This window comes from Scomber japonicus, chromosome 17, assembly GCF_027409825.1.
Source record: "Scomber japonicus isolate fScoJap1 chromosome 17, fScoJap1.pri, whole genome shotgun sequence".
Classification (NCBI taxonomy): domain Eukaryota; kingdom Metazoa; phylum Chordata; class Actinopteri; order Scombriformes; family Scombridae; genus Scomber; species Scomber japonicus.
Genome location: NC_070594.1, coordinates 1,569,026 through 1,590,746, shown reverse-complemented (window position 1 = coordinate 1,590,746; position 21,721 = coordinate 1,569,026). Strand labels below are relative to the sequence as shown.

Here is a 21,721-nt window from a genome sequence, read left to right as displayed (position 1 = left end):
TCCTTACTTTCCCTCTCCTTACTTTTCCGCTCCTCCCTTTCTCTCTCCTCTCGTTCCCTCTCCCTACTCAACATCTCCTCTTGTTCCCGCTCCTCTCTGTCTTTCTCTTCCCTTTCCCTCTCTTCCCTTTCCCTCTCTTCCCTTTCCCTCTCTTCCCTTTCCTTCTCTCCACTCCTCACCCTCTCTTCACTCTTTTCTTGTTCTTCCCTTTTTGTTGTCTCTTCACTTATTGGAATGTCTTCCACAGTGACTCCACATAAATGTCTTTTTGTGATTTCATTGCTCACAATAGCAGTAACAACCTCGTCCGTATCATCGTTGATCCGAATTTTGTTCCACCACCTCATGAGGCTTAGGAAGCCTCGCACCCGGCCGCATACGTCTGTATAAATGTTCTTCTCTTTCTCCAATTTCTTGTCGGTCATGATGCTAACATGACCGTAGATCAGGTCGCTAAGATCTTTGGAGAATGATAACTTCTCCTCTTTGGTCGTGGACAGTGTCCTGGAGAGCTCTGTGCCGCTCATTATCGAATTATCCAGGAATGTCTCGATGTCAAAAATGAGCACCTGGGTATCTACATTAGTTAATTTTGTGTTTTGGTATTTGGCCCTCAACTGGGCCACTATCCTGTGAATGAAGGACCTGGCTACGGTCCTCGACAGGAACTCCCTGATTTTATCTTTTACTCTATTTAAGTTCATACTCTGCTCTGTCTCCTCTCTGGCTGACCCTTTAACATTGTGGACTTCTTCCTCGATCAGTCCAGCCACATACGAACCGACAACCTCAATCTTCAGTGATGACTGGATGAGGTCAAACTCCTCCTCTTTCACCTCGTCTAAAAGAGGCTCCAACACTTCCGTCGTTTGACTTTTCAGAACATCTTGCACAACTTTCTCCAAGCTGTCTGATTTGTCTCTTGGTCCCAACAAGTATCGATCTAAATCGTCCATAATGTCGTCCCACTCGTCTTTTACCGCTCTGGACTTGTGGCGTATGGGGATTATGTTTTTTCCTCTTTTTAAACATTCTTTGAACAATTCACTTGCGTAGTGAATCATGTGATTCAGTCTGCGAGGTGGAGTTTCACGTGGTTGTTCTGTAGCGTCCTTTTCTTTGCTCTCCATCACTTCCTTTGACATTAGCTTAGCCAGCTTTTCTGAACTAGCGCTGTGGGCTCCCTCAGGAACCCCCAGAGCCTGCTGGAAAATGTGTATGATAGTTTTGTCCAGTACAACATTTTCCTCATTAATATCAATATCTTTCAGTTTTATAAACGCTTGAAAAGCAGTTGACATCACTGACAGTAGTTCAGTGAGCAATTCTGCTATCAACATTTTTGATGCAGTGTCTGGGTTTCCTGATTCAATCAGGTCCCTCTGTTTAACTGTTAATTTTTCAAAAAAGGATGTTATCACCCTGCAAACCTTCTGTACGTCTACGTTCATCATGATTGGTGTGCTTTCCATTGCTATTTTATAGTATGGTTTGATTCCTTGGTAGTAGGATTGATTTGCTTTGAGTTTTGAGAACTGTGCTCGGCTTTGTCTTCACGTACTGGTTTGTGAAAATAGGTTGACTTCATGTGGACGGGCAGTCCTATTTCAATACTCTGTTAATATCAAGGCTTTGATCCTGGACTAGATTAAAGGATCAAAGTGAAGTCAAAGTGTGACATCACCGTTCTTATGACATCATACATCTAAAGAATGGACTTCCAGAATGTTTCATAGCAACCGTTGCTAGGCACCTATATACTAATATGATTAAAAATATGACAGTTTGCAGGCTGTTGATTTGCACTTACAGTAACGTAACACTGTAGTTAGCATAAAATATAGTGAACGTAAACCATAGACATGTACTTAAATATATATGAATAAAAAAAATATATATGTGTATATATATATATATATATATATATATACATACATTTTGTGAAAGCTGAGTTAAAGCTCTTTTCAAATATGTCTTTATTTATTTATTTCATAGCTTGTCTCTAACAAATATTACAGTGCTAGAATCCCTAACCCATGAAGAACAGAATAAAACTTTATTGTCCATCATGGTGGACAATTGTCTTTGACTCACCAATAAAAGACATACAGTAGACAGAAATGACATAGGATCTATAGAGTCCACAAACTCCTTAAAATCATTCTTAAAATACATAAAATACCAAAGTATAAAATATAAGTGCATATTGGTTCCTGTGTGCATGTTGAAGTGTTTAAAATATGAATTGCACTTGGGATAAAATACTTCTTATGAATATTATTTCTATTCTATTATCATATATTTAATGTCTTTACTGAAATGGCCTTTATTGAACAATGAAAATATATTATAAATATACTTTGTTAAGCTTTATTTATAGGCCTACATGTAATGATGATAATCAATGAGACATAGGGTTTCATTTTAAAGAGAGATCGGTCCTGGACAACAGAACATTACAGTACAACACTGAGTTACAGATATATCATTACATTTTCTTTTATTTATGAAATGTGTAAAACTTCCATTTTGTGATATTTTGTCAAAGTAAAATATAATAAACTCCAACGACAGTTAAAGATTAATATATTTTTGCTGACAACCAAAACAATACTTCAATCCAAGTCCTTCCTCTGATGGAAAGGTTCAAGTTCTTCTTTGCATACTTTAGGGTGGTGTCCTTAAAACTCTGGTTTGCAATAACTTCATGACACAATTACAGCTTATATTTATATTTTTATTTATTTAATTATTTCACACACACACACACACATACATCACATATCAACAAACATAAACACACATTACTAAACTAAAAACTAAACAATCAAAGGAAACTTAACATTACTAATAAAATCAAAGGAAACTTAACATTACTAATAAAATCAAAGGAAACTTAACATTACTAAATAAAATCAAAGGAAACTTAACATTACTAATAAAATCAAAGGAAACTTAACATTATAAATAAAATCAAAGGAAACTTAACATTACTAATAAAATCAAAGGAAACTTAACATTACTAAACTAAATCAAATCAACTCTAAACTAAAACTACTTCCTGAAGCACAGAACTTGTCCAACGTTGGCGAGGACGCGTCTGACCACGTTCCTCCTCTTCGGTAGAAGGTGATGCGTGATCGACGCGGCAACGCATTTCTGGATGGTCCGATCTTCCATCCTAAAGAGTACGAGGATGTTTGAAGCTTTGCCCCAGATTCTTCTTAATTTCTTATAAATTAACGTATCCACCTTCTGCAGATGTTCAGTGGTAATTATAAAATCGTCGTGTTCGAACTCGGCCCAAATGTACTGGAAGACGCTGTCAGCCATTTCTTGGTTCCAGTCCAGGTTCGGTATTTTGGAGTCTCTGATAACGCGACTCATTAGTTTATCTACGATGATCTTAAGCGACATCTTATACTTCAGTTTGTCGAAGTCTTGCCTCTCACTCTTTTTTGAGCTCCCCCCACTAACCTGATGCCAACCTATTACCCGCCCCTCCCTTTCCTGATCCTCAATCAACACCTTCTCCTCGCTTACCCGCCCCTCCCTTTCCCTCTCCTTACTTTCCTGCTCCTTCCTTTCCCTCTCCTTACTTTTCCGCTCCTCCCTTTCTCTCTCCTTACTTTCCCGCTCTTTACTTTCCCGCTTCTCCCGTTCCCTCTCCCTACTCAACATCTTCTCCTCTTGTTCCCGCTCCTCTCTGTCTTTCTCCTCCCTTTCCCTCTCTTCCCTTTCCTTCTCTTCACTCCTCACCCTCACCCTCTCTTCACTCTTTTCTTGTTCTTCCCTTTTTGTTGTCTCTTCACTTATTGGAATGTCTTCCACAGTGACTCCACATAAATGTCTCTTTGTGATTTCATTGCTCACAATAGCATTAACAACCTCGTCCGTATCATCGTTGATCCGAATTTTGTTCCACCACCTCATGAGGCTGAGGAAGCCTCGCACCCGGCCACATACTTCTGTATAAATGTTCTTCTCTTTCTCCAATTTCTTGTCGGTCATGATGCTAACATGACCGTATATCAGGTCGCTAAGATCTTTGGAGAATGATAATTTCTCCTCTTTGGTCGTGGACAGTGTCCTGGAGAGCTCTGTGCCGCTCATTATCGAATTATCCAGGAATGTCTCGATGTCAAAAATGAGCACCTGGGTATCTACATTAGTTAATTTTGTGTTTTGGTATTTGGCCCTCAACTGGGCCACTATCCTGTGAATGAAGGACCTGGCTACAGTCCTCGACAGGAACTCCCTGATTTTGTATTTTACTCTATTTAAGTTCATACTCTGCTCTGTCTCCTCTCTGGCTGACCCTTTAATACTGTGGACTTCTTCTTCTATCAGTCCAGCCACATACGAACCGATCACCTCAATCTTCAGTGAGGACTGGATGAGGTCAAACTCCTCCTCTTTCACCTCGTCTAAAAGAGGCTCCAACACTTCCGTCGTTTGACTTTTCAGAACATCTTGGACAACTTTCTCCAAGCTGTCTGATTTGTCTCTTGGTCCCAACAGGTATCGATCTAAATCGTCCATAATGTCGTCCCACTCGTCTTTTACCGCTCTGGACTTGTGGCGCATGGGGATTATGTTTTTTCCTCTTTTTAAACATTCTTTGAACAATTCACTTGCGTAGTGAATCATGTGATTCAGTCTGCGAGGTGGAGTTTCATGTGGTTGTTCTGTAGCGTCCTTTTCTTTGCTCTCCATCACTTCCTTTGACATGAGCTTAGCTAGCTTTTCTGAACTGGCGCTGTGGGCTCCCTCAGGAACCCCCAGAGCCTGCTGGAAAATGTGTATGATAGTTTTGTCCAGTACAACATTTTCCTCATTAATATCAATTTCTTTCAGTTTTATAAACGCTTGATAAGCAGTTGACATCACTGACAGGAGTTCAGTGAGCAATTCTGCTATCAACATTTTTGATGCAGTGTCCGGGTTTCCTGATTCAATCAGGTCCCTCTGTTTAATTGTTAACTTTTCAAAAAAGGATGTTATCACCCTGCAAACCTTCTGTACGTCGACGTTCATCATGATTGGTGTGCTTTCCATTGTTATTTTATAGTATGGTTTGATTCCTTGGTAGTAGGATTGATTTGCTTTGAGGTTTGAGAACTGTGCTCGGCTTTGTCTTCACGTACTGGTTTGTGAAAATAGGTTGACTTCATGTGGACGGGCAGTCCTATTTCAATACTCTGTTAATATCAAGGCTTTGATCCTGGACTAGATTAAAGGATCAAAGTGAAGTCAAAGTGTGACATCACTGTCCTTATGACATCATACTAAAGAATGGACTTCCAGAATGTTTCATAGCAACCGTTGCTAGGCACCTATATACTAATATGATTAAAAATATGATAGTTTGCAGGCTGTTGATTTGCACTTACAGTAATGTAACACTGTAGTTAGCATAAAATATAGTGAACATAAACCATAGACATGTACTTAAATATATATGAATAAAAAAAAATATATATATATATATATATATATATATATATATATATATATATTGTGAAAGCTGAGTTAAAGCTCTTTTCAAATATGTCTTTATTTATTTCATAGCTTGTCTCTAACAAATATTACAGTGAAATATTACAGTGCTAGAATCCCTAACCCATGAAGAACAGAATAAAACTTTATTGTCCATCATGGTGGACAATTGTCTTTGACTCACCAATAAAAGACATACAGTAGACAGAAATGACATAAGATCTATAGAGTCCAAAACTTATTAAAATCATTCTTAAAATACATAAAATACCAAAGTATAAAATATAAGTGCATATTGGTTCCTGTGTGCATGTTGAAGTGTTTAAAATATGAATTGCACTTGGGATAAAATAATACTTATGAATATTATTTCTATTCTATTTTCATATATTTAATGTCTTTACTGAAATGGGCTTTGTTGAACAATGAAAATATATTATAAATATACTTTGTTAAGCTTTATTTATAGGCCTACATGTAATGATGATAATCAATGAGACATAGGGTTTCATTTTAAAGAGAGATCGGTCCTGGACAACAGAACATTACAGTACAACACTGAGTTACAGATATATAATTACATTTTCTTTTATTTATGAAATGTGTAAAACTTCCATTTTGTGATATGTTGTCAAGGTAAAATATAATAAACTCCAACGACAGTTAAAGATTAATATATTTTTGCTGACAACCAAAACAATACTTCAGTCCAAGTCCTTCCTCTGATGGAAAGGTTCAAGTTCTTCTTTGCATACTTTAGGGTGGTGTCCTTAAAACTCTGGTTTGCAATAACTTCATGACACAATTACAGCTTATATTTATATTTTTATTTATTTAATTAATTATTTCACACACACACATCACATCACAACACACATAAACACACATTACTAAACTAAAACTAAACAATCAAAGGAAACTTAACATTATAAATAAAATCAAAGGAAACTTAACATTACTAATAAACTCAAAGGAAACTTAACATTACTAATAAAATCAAAGGAAACTTAACATTATAAATAAAATCAAAGGAAACTTAACATTATAAATAAAATCAAAGGAAACTTAACATTACTAAACTAAATAAAATCAACTCTGAACTAAAACTACTTCCTGAAGCACAGAACTTGTCCAACGTTGGCGAGGACGCGTCTGACCACGTTCCTCCTCTTCGGTAGGAGGTGATGCGTGATCGACGCGGCAACGCATTTCTGGATGGTCCGATCTTCCATCCTAAAGAGTACGAGGATGTTTGAAGCTTTGCCCCAGATTCTTCTTAGTTTCTTATAAATTAACTTATCCACCTTCTGCAGATGTTCAGTGGTTATTATAAAGTCGTCGTGTTCGAACTCAGTCCAAATGTACTGGAAGACGCTGTCAGCCATTTCTTGGTTCCAGTCCAGGTTCGGTATTTTGGAGTCTCTGATAACGCGACTCATTAACTTATCTACGATGATCTTAAGCGACATCTTATACTTCAGTTTGTCGAAGTCTTGCCTCTCACTCTTTTTTGAGCTCCCCCCACTAACCTGATGCCAACCTAATACCCGCCCCTCCCTTTCCTGATCCTCACTCAACACCTTCTCCTCACTTACCCGCCCCTCCCTTTCTCTCTCCTTACTTTCCCGCTCCTTCCTTTCCCTCTCCTTACTTTCCCGCTCCTCCCTTTCTCTCTCCTTACTTTTCCTCTCCTTACTTTCCTTCTCCTCCCTTTCTCTCTCCTTACTTTCCTTCTCCTCCCGTTCCCTCTCCCTACTCAACATCTTCTCCTCCCGTTCCCTCTCCCTACTCAACATCTTCTCCTCCCGTTCCCGCTCCTCTCTGTCTTTCTCTTCCCTTTCCCTCTCTTCCCTTTCCTTCTCTTCCCTTTCCTTCTCTTCACTCCTCACCCTCACCCTCTCTTCACTCTTTTCTTGTTCTTCCCTTTTTGTTGTCTCTTCACTTATTGGAATGTCTTCCACAGTGACTCCACATAAATGTCTCCTTGTGATTTCATTGCTCACAATAGCACTAACAACCTCGTCCGTATCATCGTTGATCCGAATTTTGTTCCACCACCTCATGAGGCTGAGGAAGCCTCGCACCCGGCCGCATACGTCTGTATAAATGTTCTTCTCTTTCTCCAATTTCTTGTCGGTCATGATGCTAACATGACCGTATATCAGGTCGCTAAGATCTTTGGAGAATGATAACTTCTCCTCTTTGGTCGTGGACAGTGTCCTGGAGAGCTCTGTGCCACTCATTATCGAATTATCCAGGAATGTCTCGATATCAAAAATGAGCACCTGGGTATCTACATTAGTTAATTTTGTGTTTTGGTATTTGGCCCTCAACTGGGCCACTATCCTGTGAATGAAGGACCTGGCTACAGTCCTCGACAGGAACTCCCTGATTTTGTATTTTACTCTATTTAAGTTCATACTCTGCTCTGTCTCCTCTCTGGCTGACCCTTTAATACTGTGGACTTCTTCTTCTATCAGTCCAGCCACATACGAACCGACAACCTCAATCTTCAGTGATGACTGGATGAGGTCAAACTCCTCCTCTTTCACCTCGTCTAAAAGAGGCTCCAACACTTCCGTAGTTTGACTTTTCAGAACATCTTTGACAACTTTCTCCAAGCTGTCTGATTTGTCTCTTGGTCCCAACAGGTATCGATCTAAATCGTCCATAATGTCGTCCCACTCGTCTTTTACCGCTCTGGACTTGTGGCGTATGGGGATTATGTTTTTTCCTCTTTTTAAACATTCTTTGAACAATTCACTTGCGTAGTGAATCATATGATTCAGTCTGCGAGGTGGAGTTTCACGTGGTTGTTCTGTAGCGTCCTTTTCTTTGCTCTCCATCACTTCCTTTGACATTAGCTTAGCCAGCTTTTCTGAACTAGCGCTGTGGGCTCCCTCAGGAACCCCCAGAGCCTGCTGGAAAATGTGTATGATAGTTTTGTCCACTACAACATTTTCCTCATTAATATCAATATCTTTCAGTTTTATAAACGCTTGATAAGCAGTTGACATCACTGACAGTAGTTCAGTGAGCAATTCTGCTATCAACATTTTTGATGCAGTGTCCGGGTTTCCTGATTCAATCAGGTCCCTCTGTTTAATTGTTAATTTTTCAAAAAAGGATGTTATCACCCTGCAAACCTTCTGTACGTCTACATTCATCATGATTGGTGTGCTTTCCATTGCTATTTTATATTATGGTTTGATTCCTTGGTAGTAGGATTGATTTGCTTTGAGTTTTGAGAACTGTGCTCGGCTTTGTCTTCACGTACTGGTTTGTGAAAATAGGTTGACTTCATGTGGACGGGCAGTCCTATTTCAATACTCTGTTAATATCAAGGCTTTGATCCTGGACTAGATTAAAGCATCAAAGTGAAGTCAAAGTGTGACATCACCGTCCTTATGACATCATACATCTAAAGAATGGAATCCAGAATGTTTGATAGCAACCGTTGCTAGGCACCTATATACTAATATGATTAAAAATATGACAGTTTGCAGGCTGTTGATTTGCACTTACAGTAACGTAACACTGTAGTTAGCATAAAATATAGTGAACACAAACCATAGACATGTACTTAAATATATATGAATATAAAAAAAATATATATATATATATATATATATATATATATATATATATATATATACATACATACATTTTTTGAAAGCTGAGTTAAAGCTCTTTTCAAATATGTCTTTATTTATTTCAGAGTTTGTCTCTAACAAATATTACAGTGCTAGAATCCCTAACCCATGAAGAACATAATAAAACTTTATTGTCCATCATGGTGGACAATTGTCTTTGACTCACCAATAAAAGACATACAGTAGACAGAAATGACATAAGATCTATAGAGTCCAAAACTTATTAAAATCATTCTTAAAATACATAAAATACCAAAGTATAAAATATAAGTGCATATTGGTTCCTGTGTGCATGTTGAAGTGTTTAATATGAATTGCACTTGGGATAAAATACTACTTATCAATATTATTTCTATTCTATTGTAATATATTTAATGTCTTTACTGAAATGGCCTTTATTGAACAATGAAAATATATTATAAATATACTTTGTTAAGCTTTATTTATAGGCCTACATGTAATGATGATAATCAATGAGACATAGGGTTTCATTTTAAAGAGAGATCGGTCCTGGACAACAGAACATTACAGTACAACACTGAGTTACAGATATATAATTACATTCTTTTTATTTATGAAATGTGTAAAACTCCATTTTGTGATATGTTGTCAAGGTAAAATATAATAAACTCCAACGACAGTTTAAGATTAATATATTTTTGCTGACAACCAAAACAATACTTCAATCCAAGTCCTTCCTCTGATGGAAAGGTTCAAGTTCTTCTTTGCATACTTTAGGGTGGTGCCCTTAAAACTCTGGTTTGCAATAACTTCATGACACAATTACAGCTTATATTTATATTTTTATTTATTTAATTATTTCACACACACATCACATCACATTACAACACACATAAACACACATTACTAAACTAAAAACTAAACAATCAAAGGAAACTTAACATTACTAAATACAATCAAAGGAAACTTAACATTACTAATAAAATCAAAGGAAACTTAACATTACTAAATAAAATCAAAGGAAACTTAACATTACTAATAAAATCAAAGGAAACTTAACATTACTAATAAAATCAAAGGAAACTTAACATTATAAATAAAATCAAAGGAAACTTAACATTACTAATAAAATCAAAGGAAACTTAACATTACTAATAAAATCAAAGGAAACTTAACATTACTGAATAAAATCAAAGGAAACTTAACATTACTAATAAAATCAAAGGAAACTTAACATTACTAAACTAAATAAAATCAACTCTAAACTAAAACTACTTTCTGAAACACAGAACTTGTCCAACGTTGGCGAGGACGCGTCTGACCACGTTCCTCCTCTTCGGTAGAAGGTGATGCGTGATCGACGCGGCGACACATTTCTGGATGGTCCGATCTTCCATCCTAAAGAGTACGAGGATGTTTGAAGCTTTGCCCCAGATTCTTCTAAGTTTCTTATAAATTAACTTATCCACCTTCTGCAGATGTTCAGTGGTAATTATAAAATCGTCATTTTCGAACTCGGTCCAAATGTACTGGAAGACGCTGTCAGCCATTTCTTGGTTCCAGTCCAGGTTCGGTATTTTGGAGTCTCTGATAACGCGACTCATTAGTTTATCTACGATGATCTTAAGTGACATCTTATACTTCAGTTTGTCGAAGTCTTGCCTCTCACTCTTTTTTGAGCTCCCCCCACTAACCTGATGCCAACCTAATACCCGCCCCTCCCTTTCCTGATCCTCACTCAACACCTTCTCCTCACTTACCCGCCCCTCCCTTTCTCTCTCCTCACTTACCCGCCCCTCCCTTTCTCTCTCCTTACTTTCCCGCTCCTCCCTTTCTCTCTCCTTACTTTCCCTCTCCTTACTTTCCCGCTCCTCCCGTTCCCTCTCCCTACTCAACATCTCCTCCCGTTCCCGCTCCTCTCTGTCTTTCTCTTCCCTTTCCCTTTCTTCCCTTTCCCTCTCTTCCCTTTCCTTCTCTTCCCTTTCCTTCTCTTCCCTTTCCTTCTCTCCACTCCTCACCCTCTCTTCACTCTTTTCTTGTTCTTCCCTTTTTGTTGTCTCTTCACTTATTGGAATGTCTTCCACAGTGACTCCACATAAATGTCTCTTTGTGATTTCATTGCTCACAATAGCATTAACAACCTCGTCCGTATCATCGTTGATCCGAATTTTGTTCCACCACCTCATGAGGCTGAGGAAGCCTCGCACCCGGCCACATACTTCTGTATAAATGTTCTTCTCTTTCTCCAATTTCTTGTCGGTCATGATGCTAACATGACCGTATATCAGGTCGCTAAGATCTTTGGAGAATGATAATTTCTCCTCTTTGGTCGTGGACAGTGTCCTGGAGAGCTCTGTGCCGCTCATTATCGAATTATCCAGGAATGTCTCGATGTCAAAAATGAGCACCTGGGTATCTACATTAGTTAATTTTGTGTTTTGGTATTTGGCCCTCAACTGGGCCACTATCCTGTGAATGAAGGACCTGGCTACGGTCCTCGACAGGAACTCCCTGATTTTGTATTTTACTCTATTTAAGTTCATACTCTGCTCTGTCTCCTCTCTGGCTGACCCTTTAACATTGTGGACTTCTTCCTCTATCAGTCCAGCCACATACGAACCAACCACCTCAATCTTCAGTGATGACTGGATGAGGTCAAACTCCTCCTCTTTCACCTCGTCTAAAAGAGGCTCCAACACTTCTGTCGTTTGACTTTTCAGAACATCTTGGACAACTTTCTCCAAGCTGTCTGATTTGTCTCTTGGTCCCAACAGGTATCGATCTAAATCGTCCATAATGTCGTCCCACTCGTCTTTTACCGCTCTGGACTTGTGGCGCATGGGGATTATGTTTTTTCCTCTTTTTAAACATTCTTTGAACAATTCACTTGCGTAGTGAATCATGTGATTCAGTCTGCGAGGTGGAGTTTCACGTGGTTGTTCTGTAGCGTCCTTTTCTTTGCTCTCCATCACTTCCTTTGACATTAGCTTAGCTAGCTTTTCTGAACTAGCGCTGTGGGCTCCCTCAGGAACCCCCAGAGCCTGCTGGAAAATGTGCATAATAGTTTTGTCCAGTACAACATTTTCCTGATTGATATCAATATCTTTCATTTTTATAAACGCTTGAAAAGCAGTTGACATCACTGACAGTAGTTCAGTGAGCAATTCTGCTATCAACATTTTTGATGCAGTGTCCGGGTTTCCTGATTCAATCAGGTCCCTCTGTTTGACTGTTAACTTCTCAAAAAAGGATGTTATCACCCTGCAAACCTTCTGTACGTCGACGTTCATCATCATTGGTGTGCTTTCCATTGCTATTTTATAGTATGGTTTGATTCCTTGGTAGTAGGATTGATTTGCTTTGAGTTTTGAGAACTGTGCTCGGCTTTGTCTTCACGTACTGGTTTGTGAAAATAGGTTGACTTCATGTGGACGGGCAGTCCTATTTCAATACTCTGTTAATGTCAAGGCTTTGATCCTGGACTAGATTAAAGGATCAAAGTGAAGTCAAAGTGTGACATCACCGTCCTTATGACATCATACATCTAAAGAATGGAATCCAGAATGTTTCATAGCAACCGTTGCTAGGCACCTATATACTAATATGATTAAAAATATGATAGTTTGCAGGCTGTTGATTTGCACTTACAGTAACGTAACACTGTAGTTAGCATAAAATATAGTGAACATAAACCATAGACATGTACTTAAATATATATGAATTAAAAAATATATATATATTTATACATACATTTTGTGAAAGCTGCGTTAAAGCTCTTTTCAAATATGTCTTTATTTATTTCATAGCTTGTCTCTAACAAATATTACAGTGCTAGAATCCCTAACCCATGAAGAACAGAATAAAACTTTATTGTTCATCATGGTTCACAATTGTCTTTGACTCACCAATAAAAGACATACAGTAGACAGAAATGACATAAGATCTATAGAGTCCACAAACTTATTAAAATCATTCTTAAAATACATAAAATACCAAAGTATAAAATATAAGTGCATATTGGTTCCTGTGTGCATGTTGAAGTGTTTAAAATATGAATTGCACTTGGGATAAAATACTTCTTATGAATATTATTTCTATTCTATTGTCATATATTTAATGTCTTTACTGAAATGGGCTTAGTTGAACAATGAAAATATATTATAAATATACTTTGTTAAGCTTTATTTATAGGCCTACATGTAATGATGATAATCAATGAGACACAGGGTTTCATTTTAAAGAGAGATCGGTCCTGGACAACAGAACATTACAGTACAACACTGAGTTACAGATATATAATTACATTTTCTTTTATTTATGAAATGTGTAAAACTTCCATTTTGTGATATTTTGTCAAAGTAAAATATAATAAACTCCAACGACAGTTAAAGATTAATATATTTTTGCTGACAACCAAAACAATACTTCAATCCAAGTCCTTCCTCTGATGGAAAGGTTCAAGTTCTTCTTTGCATACTTTAGGGTGGTGCCCTTAAAACTCTGGTTTGCAATAACTTCATGACACAATTACAGCTTATATTTATATTTTTATTTATTTAATTATTTATTTCACACACACACATCACATACACACATCACATCACACATAAACACACATTACTAAACTAAAAACTAGACAATCAAAGGAAACTTAACATTACTAATAAAATCAAAGGAAACTTAACATTACTAATAAAATCAAAGGAAACTTAACATTATAAATAAAATCAAAGGAAACTTAACATTATAAATAAAATCAAAGGAAACTTAACATTACTGAATAAAATCAAAGGAAACTTAACATTACTAAACTAAATAAAATCAACTCTAAACTAAAACTACTTCCTGAAGCACAGAACTTGTCCAACGTTGGCGAGGACGCGTCTGACCACGTTCCTCCTCTTCGGTAGAAGATGATGCGTGATCGACGCGGCGACGCATTTCTGGATGGTCCGATCTTCCATCCTAAAGAGTACGAGGATGTTTGAAGCTTTACCCCAGATTCTTCTTAGTTTCTTATAAATTAACTTATCCACCTTCTGCAGATGTTCAGTGGTAATTATAAAATCGTCGTGTTCGAACTCGGCCCAAATGTACTGGAAGACGCTGTCAGCCATTTCTTGGTTCCAGTCCAGGTTCGGTATTTTGGAGTCTCTGATAACGCGACTCATTAGTTTATCTACGATGATCTTAAGTGACGTCTTATACTTCAGTTTGTCGAAGTCTTGCCTCTCACTCTTTTTTGAGCTCCCCCCACTAACCTGATGCCAACCTAATACCCGCCCCTCCCTTTCCTGATCCTCACTCAACACCTTCTCCTCACTTACCCGCCCCTCCCTTTCTCTCTCCTTACTTTCCCGCTCCTCCCTTTCTCTCTCCTTACTTTCCCGCTCCTCCCTTTCTCTCTCCTTACATTCCCGCTCCTCCCTTTCTCTCTCCTCCCTTTCTCTCTCCTTACTTTCTCTCTCCTCTCGTTCCCTCTCCCTGCTCAACATCTTCTCCTCCTGTTCCCGCTCCTCTCTGTCTTTCTCTTCCCTTTCCTTCTCTTCCCTTTCCTTCTCTCCACTCCTCACCCTCTCTTCACTCTTTTCTTGTTCTTCCCTTTTTGTTGTCTCTTCACTTATTGGAATGTCTTCCACAGTGACTCCACATAAATGTCTTTTTGTGATTTCATTGCTCACAATAGCAGTAACAACCTCGTCCGTATCATCGTTGATCCGAATTTTGTTCCACCACCTCATGAGGCTGAGGAAGCCTCGCACCCGGCCGCATACTTCTGTATAAATGTTCTTCTCTTTCTCCAATTTCCTGTCGGTCATGATGCTAACATGACCGTATATCAGGTCGCTAAGATCTTTGGAGAATGATAATTTCTCCTCTTTGGTCGTGGACAGTGTCCTGGAGAGCTCTGTGCCGCTCATTATCGAATTGTCCAGGAATGTCTCGATGTCAAAAATGAGCACCTGGGTATCTACATTAGTTAATTTTGTGTTTTGGTATTTGGCCCTCAACTGGGCCACTATCCTGTGAATGAAGGACCTGGCTACGGTCCTCGACAGGAACTCCCTGATTTTGTCTTTTACTCTATTTAAGTTCATACTCTGCTCTGTCTCCTCTCTTGCTGACCCTTTAATACTGTGGACTTCTTCTTCTATCAGTCCAGCCACATACGAACCGACAACCTCAATCTTCAGTGATGACTGGATGAGGTCAAACTCCTCCTCTTTCACCTCGTCTAAAAGAGGCTCCAACACTTCCGTCGTCTGACTTTTCAGAACATCTTGGACAACTTTCTCCAAGCTGTCTGATTTGTCTCTTGGTCCCAACAGGTATCGATCTAAATCGTCCATAATGTCGTCCCACTCGTCTTTTACCGCTCTGGACTTGTGGCGTATGGGGATTATGTTTTTTCCTCTTTTTAAACATTCTTTGAACAATTCACTTGCGTAGTGAATCATATGATTTAGTCTGCGAGGTGGAGTTTCACGTGGTTGTTCTGTAGCGTCCTTTTCTTTGCTCTCCATCACTTCCTTTGACATGAGCTTAGCTAGCTTTTCTGAACTGGCGCTGTGGGCTCCCTCAGGAACCCCCAGAGCCTGCTGGAAAATGTCTATGATAGTTTTGTCCAGTACAACATTTTCCTCATTAATATCAATTTCTTTCAGTTTTATAAATGCTTGAAAAGCAGTTGACATCACTGACAGTAGTTCAGTGAGCAATTCTGCTATCAACATTTTTGATGCAGTGTCCGGGTTTCCTGATTCAATCAGGTCCCTCTGTTTAATTGTTAATTTTTCAAAAAAGGATGTTATCACCCTGCAAACCTTCTGTACGTCTACGTTCATCATGATTGGTGTGCTTTCCATTGCTATTTTATAGTATGGTTTGATTCCTTGGTAGTAGGATTGATTTGCTTTGAGTTTTGAGAACTGTGCTCGGCTTTGTCTTCACGTACTGGTTTGTGAAAATAGGTTGACTTCATGTGGACGGGCAGTCCTATTTCAATACTCTGTTAATATCAAGGCTTTGATCTTGGACTAGATTAAAGGATCAAAGTGAAGTCAAAGTGTGACATCACCGTCCTTATGACATCATACATCTAAAGAATGGACTTCCAGAATGTTTCATAGCAACCGTTGCTAGGCACCGATATACTAATATGATTAAAAATATGACAGTTTGCAGGCTGTTGATTTGCACTTACAGTAATGTAACACTATAGTTAGCATAAAATATAGTGAACATAAACCATAGACATGTACTTAAATATATATGAATAATAAAAAATACATATATATTTATATATATATATATGTACATACACACATATATATACATACATTTTGTGAAAGCTGAGTTAAAGCTCTTTTCAAATATGTCTTTATTTATTTCATAGCTTGTGTCTAACAAATATTACAGTGCTAGAATCCCTAACCCATGAAGAACAGAATAAAACTTTATTGTCCATCATGGTGGACAATTGTCTTTGACTCACCAATAAAACACATACAGTAGACAGAAATGACATAAGATCTATAGAGTCCACAAACTCCTTAAAATCATTCTTAAAATACATAAAATACCAAAGTATAAAATATAAGTGCGTATTGGTTCCTGTGTGCATGTTGAAGTGTTTAAAATATGAATTGCACTTGGGATAAAATACAATTTATGAATATTATTTCTATTCTATTGTCATATATTTAATGTCTTTACTGAAATGGCCTTTGTTGAATAATGAAAATATATTATAAATATACTTTGTTAAGCTTTATTTATAGGCCTACATGTAATGATGATAATCAATGAGACACAGGGTTTCATTTTAAAGAGAGATCGGTCCTGGACAACAGAACATTACAGTACAACACTGAGTTACAGATATATAATTACATTTTCTTTTTTATTTATGAAATGTGTAAAACTTCCATTTTGTGATATTTAGTCAAGGTAAAATATAATAAACTCCAACGACAGTTAAAGATTAATATATTTTTGCTGACAACCAAAACAATACTTCAATCCAAGTCCTTCCTCTGATGGAAAGGTTCAAGTTCTTCTTTGCATACTTTAGGGTGGTGTCCTTAAAACTCTGGTTTGCAATAACTTCATGACACAATTACAGCTTATATTTATATTTTTATTTATTTAATTATTTCACACACACACACACACACACACACACCACATACATCACACACATCACAACACACATAAACACACATTACTAAACTAAAAACTAAACAATCAAAGGAAACTTAACATTATAAATAAAATCAAAGGAAACTTAACATTATAAATTAAATCAAAGGAAACTTAACATTACTAATAAAATCAAAGGAAACTTAACATTACTAATAAAATCAAAGGAAACTTAACATTACTAATAAAATCAAAGGAAACTTAACATTACTAATAAAATCAAAGGAAACTTAACATTACTAATAAAATCAAAGGAAACTTAACATTACTAATAAAATCAAAGGAAACTTAACATTACTAAACTAAATAAAATCAACTCTAAACTAAAACTACTTCCTGAAGCACAGAACTTGTCCAACGTTGGCGAGGACGCGTCTGAACACGTTCCTCCTCTTCGGTAGAAGATGATGCGTGATCGACGCGGCGACACATTTCTGGATGGTCCGATCTTCCATCCTAAAGAGTACGAGTATGTTTGACGCTTTGCCCCAGATTCTTCTAAGTTTCTTATAAATTAACTTATCCACCTTCTGCAGATGTTCGGTGGTAATTATAAAATCGTCGTTTTCGAACTCGGCCCAAATGTACTGGAAGACGCTGTCAGCCATTTCTTGGTTCCAGTCCAGGTTCGGTATTTTGGAGTCTCTGATAACGCGACTCATTAGTTTATCTACGATGATTTTAAGTGACATCTTATACTTCAGTTTGTCGAAGTCTTGCCTCTCACTCTTTTTTGAGCTCCCCCCACTAACCTGATGCCAACCTAATACCCGCCCCTCCCTTTCCTGATCCTCACTCAACACCTTCTCCTCACTCATCTTGGACTAGATTAAAGGATCAAAGTGAAGTCAAAGTGTGACATCACCGTCCTTATGACATCATACATCTAAATAATGGACTTCCAGAATGTTTCATAGCAACCGTTGCTAGGCACCTATATACTAATATGATTAAAAATATGACAGTTTGCAGGCTGTTGATTTGCACTTACAGTAACGTAACACTGTAGTTAGCATAAAATATAGTGAACATAAACCATAGACATGTACTAAAATGAATGAAAGAAACATACAAGCATGCCATGTTTGTCTACATGTTGTTTTAATAAATCTTCATATATATATATATATTTATATACATACATTTTGTGAAAGCTGAGTTAAAGCTCTTTTCAAGTATGTCTATTTATTTCATAGCTTGTCTCTAACAAATATTACAGTGATCTGAAGTCTGCTGACCAGCGTTGTAGAATCACAGCAGCATGAGGACAGAGTATGCACAGACAGTATGGAGATTTGAATGGGAGAGGAACAAGGTGCACATGTGGGTCCGCAGATCAAGAAGTATAAAACATAGCCAGACCAAATTACACACATCTATAGATGAGACTTGTGGCTACATGTTGACGTTTGAATGGACTCTGTAGCTGAAAGTATGCAGGAATAATGTATATATTTTGAAATGCCTGAAAAATCGTTGAAAAATGTAAAAGGCAAAATGTGCACTTCCTGTTGGATTTAGGTCAGGGTCATCAGTGCGTGATTTGTACGTCTTGATAAGACAAATAATTGAGTTTTGGTTTGATCTCTCTACGACATTCCTATCAGGCATAGTGGCCATTTTAAACGATAATAAAATGTTAAATGTAAGTAAATGATGATACAATGTTAATAAATGTTAGTAAATGATATTAAAATGTTAATAAACGTTAGTAAATGATATAATAGCCTGTTTGAGTAATATCATGTATCATGTGACTGTGTTGCAGGCGGAGATGAGAGCAGCTGTGTTTCTGGCCATGGAGGAGCAGGACCGACTGGAGGTGAAACTTTACTGATGTTTAAACACTGAATCAAACAAGAAAAGAAACGGATCAGTATCGCATTATAACGGATAGTTTCTTATTATAACATAAAAGCTTTCACGTTATACAGTCTATGGTTATAACGTTATAATGTTTATAGTTATTAGGTCTGGGACGATCCGCGGTCAGATCGTTTTTTGGCGTTTGGAGGGTTGCCAGGAGAGTTTTGTACATTAAGACATGAAGAGATGTTTCTGGAGGAAATCCATGACTGATAGAGAAGCCCCGTTTACTAACAGACCTACAATCCACTTTCTCTCTTCTCTTCTCTCAGTGCAGGTAGACTGTCAGCCAGCGTCTCTTTGATCTGAACCGACTCAGCCCGTTTGCTCATGCTTCGTTCAATAGAGCAAATAAATATAGTTTTAATGTGGAACTATTGAAATGTTCACACAAGGCCTTTCATAACTTCCTACAGTGCTGCAGGTTAAAAGTTAATGTCAGCAACACGTCTCCGGCTCGTCACGTGATGCTTAACATTAAAAATAGGCCTAATGTTATAACGTCAAATAACAAAAACCAAAGTGCCAAGGACACGCGACCCCTGCTGATGTAATCGTGTATTTGCGATCTAGAGCAATGACTATCTACAAGTTAACATTTAGAGGCAATCACACAGCCCTGATTGTTCTAACATGAAACGTTTCACGTCATAATGTGATAAATTGGTCTCAGGCGGAGGTGGACCCGGTTCATCAGGCTGTGGACCCGGTTCATCAGGCTGTGGACCCGGTTCATCAGGTTGTGGACCCGGTTCATCACGTTGTGGGCCCGGTTCATCAGGCTGTGGACCCGGTTCATCAGGCCGTGGACCCGGTTCATCACCAAAGCCCAAAACACGGATCAACCCGAGCATGAAGTAGAAGTTGATCACATCCCGTAAATGAGTCATATTCCTCCATTAATCCGTTCTCCACACAGCGTTTCCTCACGACGTGAAACATTTATGTCATCATGTTATAACAGGAAAGGTTTTATGTTATAACCAGAAACTATCCCGTTATAACGTGAAACGTGATACTGATCCGTTATTTTCCTGGTGTGGCAGTAATACGCTTCCGTTGAATCAAAGTAATTTAAACTAAATATAAACTTTGTTCTTCGTTTCCCTCCAGAACAAAACTCCTCTGGTGAATGAAAACCTGAAGAAATGTCTGAACAGTAAAGACGGTGAGTCTCTTCCTGCTTCCTGCTTTACTGTTAATAACTAATAATGAGACTTTATTGTTTTATCATCATTAGTTTATTTCTTCATGTTTCTGGAGTCCATGCAGTTTCTGTTCTTCACCTGCGGGGGGCGCTGTTGTTCCACCAACTGATCCAATACCAGTTTATAATCTGTTTATTACTGTAGTACAGTTAGAGGTACTAGTACTTTACCGTAGTAAAGTTAGAGGTACTAGTACTTTACCGTAGTACAGTTAGAGGTACTAGTACTTTACTGTAGTACAGTTTAGAGGTACTAGTACTTTACTGTAGTACAGTTAGAGGTACTAGTACTTTACCGTAGTACAGTTAGAGGTACTAGTACTATACTGTAGTACAGTTTAGAGGTACTAGTACTTTACTGTAGTACAGTTAGAGGTACTAGTACTTTACTGTAGTACAGTTAGAGGTACTAGTACTTTACTGTAGTACTGTTTAAGGTACTAGTACTTTACTGTAGTACAGTTAGAGGTACTAGTACTTTACTGTAGTACAGTTTGAGGTACTAGTTCTTTACTGTAGTACAGTTAGAGGTACTAGTATTTTACTGTAGTACTTTTAGAGGTACTAGTACTTTACTGCAGTACAGTTAGAGGTACTAGTACTTTACTGTAGTACTTGTAGAGGTACTAGTACTTCAGTGTGTCTCTGTCTGCAGGTCGGCTGGTCGCTGGTCTCATCGTTGACTTCCTGCAGGTGTTTAATCTGGACTTCAGTCTGTCTGTGTTCCAGCCGGAGATCAACTCAGTGAGTCAATACTGACCAATACTGATGACTGATTCATGATCGTGTGTGTGTGTGTGTGTGTGTGTGTGTGTGTGTGTGTGTATAATGTGTATTGTGTAGATATTGTGTATAATGTGTGTGTATTGTGTATAATGTGTGTATATTGTGTATAATGTGTGTATATTGTGTGTATTGTGTATATTGTGTATTGTGTGTGTGTAGCTGAACGGTCTGGACAGTCGGGACTCGGTCTGCAGAGATTTGTGTCTGAGCGAGTCGGAGCTGAACAGGAAGAGTCCTCTGCTGCTGGAGCTGGTCAGGAGGGGGCGCCACCGAGACCAGAGCGCCGTCTCCCAGGTAACCAATCAACCAATCACATGATCAATACCTGCCTGAGGTAACCAATCACATCCACTGATCAAATAAAAATAAATCACCAAACACAGGAAGTCATTTAAAAACAGGAAGTCAGGAAACGCTATCATAACAGCATAACAGCTACTGTCATCTTCTTTTAGCTGTGTGTGTGTTTATTGTCTTAAAAACACAAATGGAGAAACAGCTGTAATCTAATTTTACATATATATATATAATAATACACACACACACA

General features: G+C 37.9%; 1 protein-coding gene across 1 annotated transcript in view; it reads left to right on the top strand.

Moving 5' to 3' along the window:
* cep43 (centrosomal protein 43) overlaps positions 1 to 21,721 on the top strand; it is a 47,417-nt gene that overhangs the window by 6,529 nt on the left and 19,167 nt on the right. The window contains exons 2-5 of the mRNA XM_053337310.1: positions 19,084 to 19,137; positions 20,295 to 20,349; positions 21,044 to 21,132; positions 21,334 to 21,468. Of these exons, the coding sequence (XP_053193285.1) occupies positions 19,084 to 19,137; positions 20,295 to 20,349; positions 21,044 to 21,132; positions 21,334 to 21,468 (333 nt within the window). The remainder of the gene's footprint in view (positions 1 to 19,083; positions 19,138 to 20,294; positions 20,350 to 21,043; positions 21,133 to 21,333; positions 21,469 to 21,721) is intronic.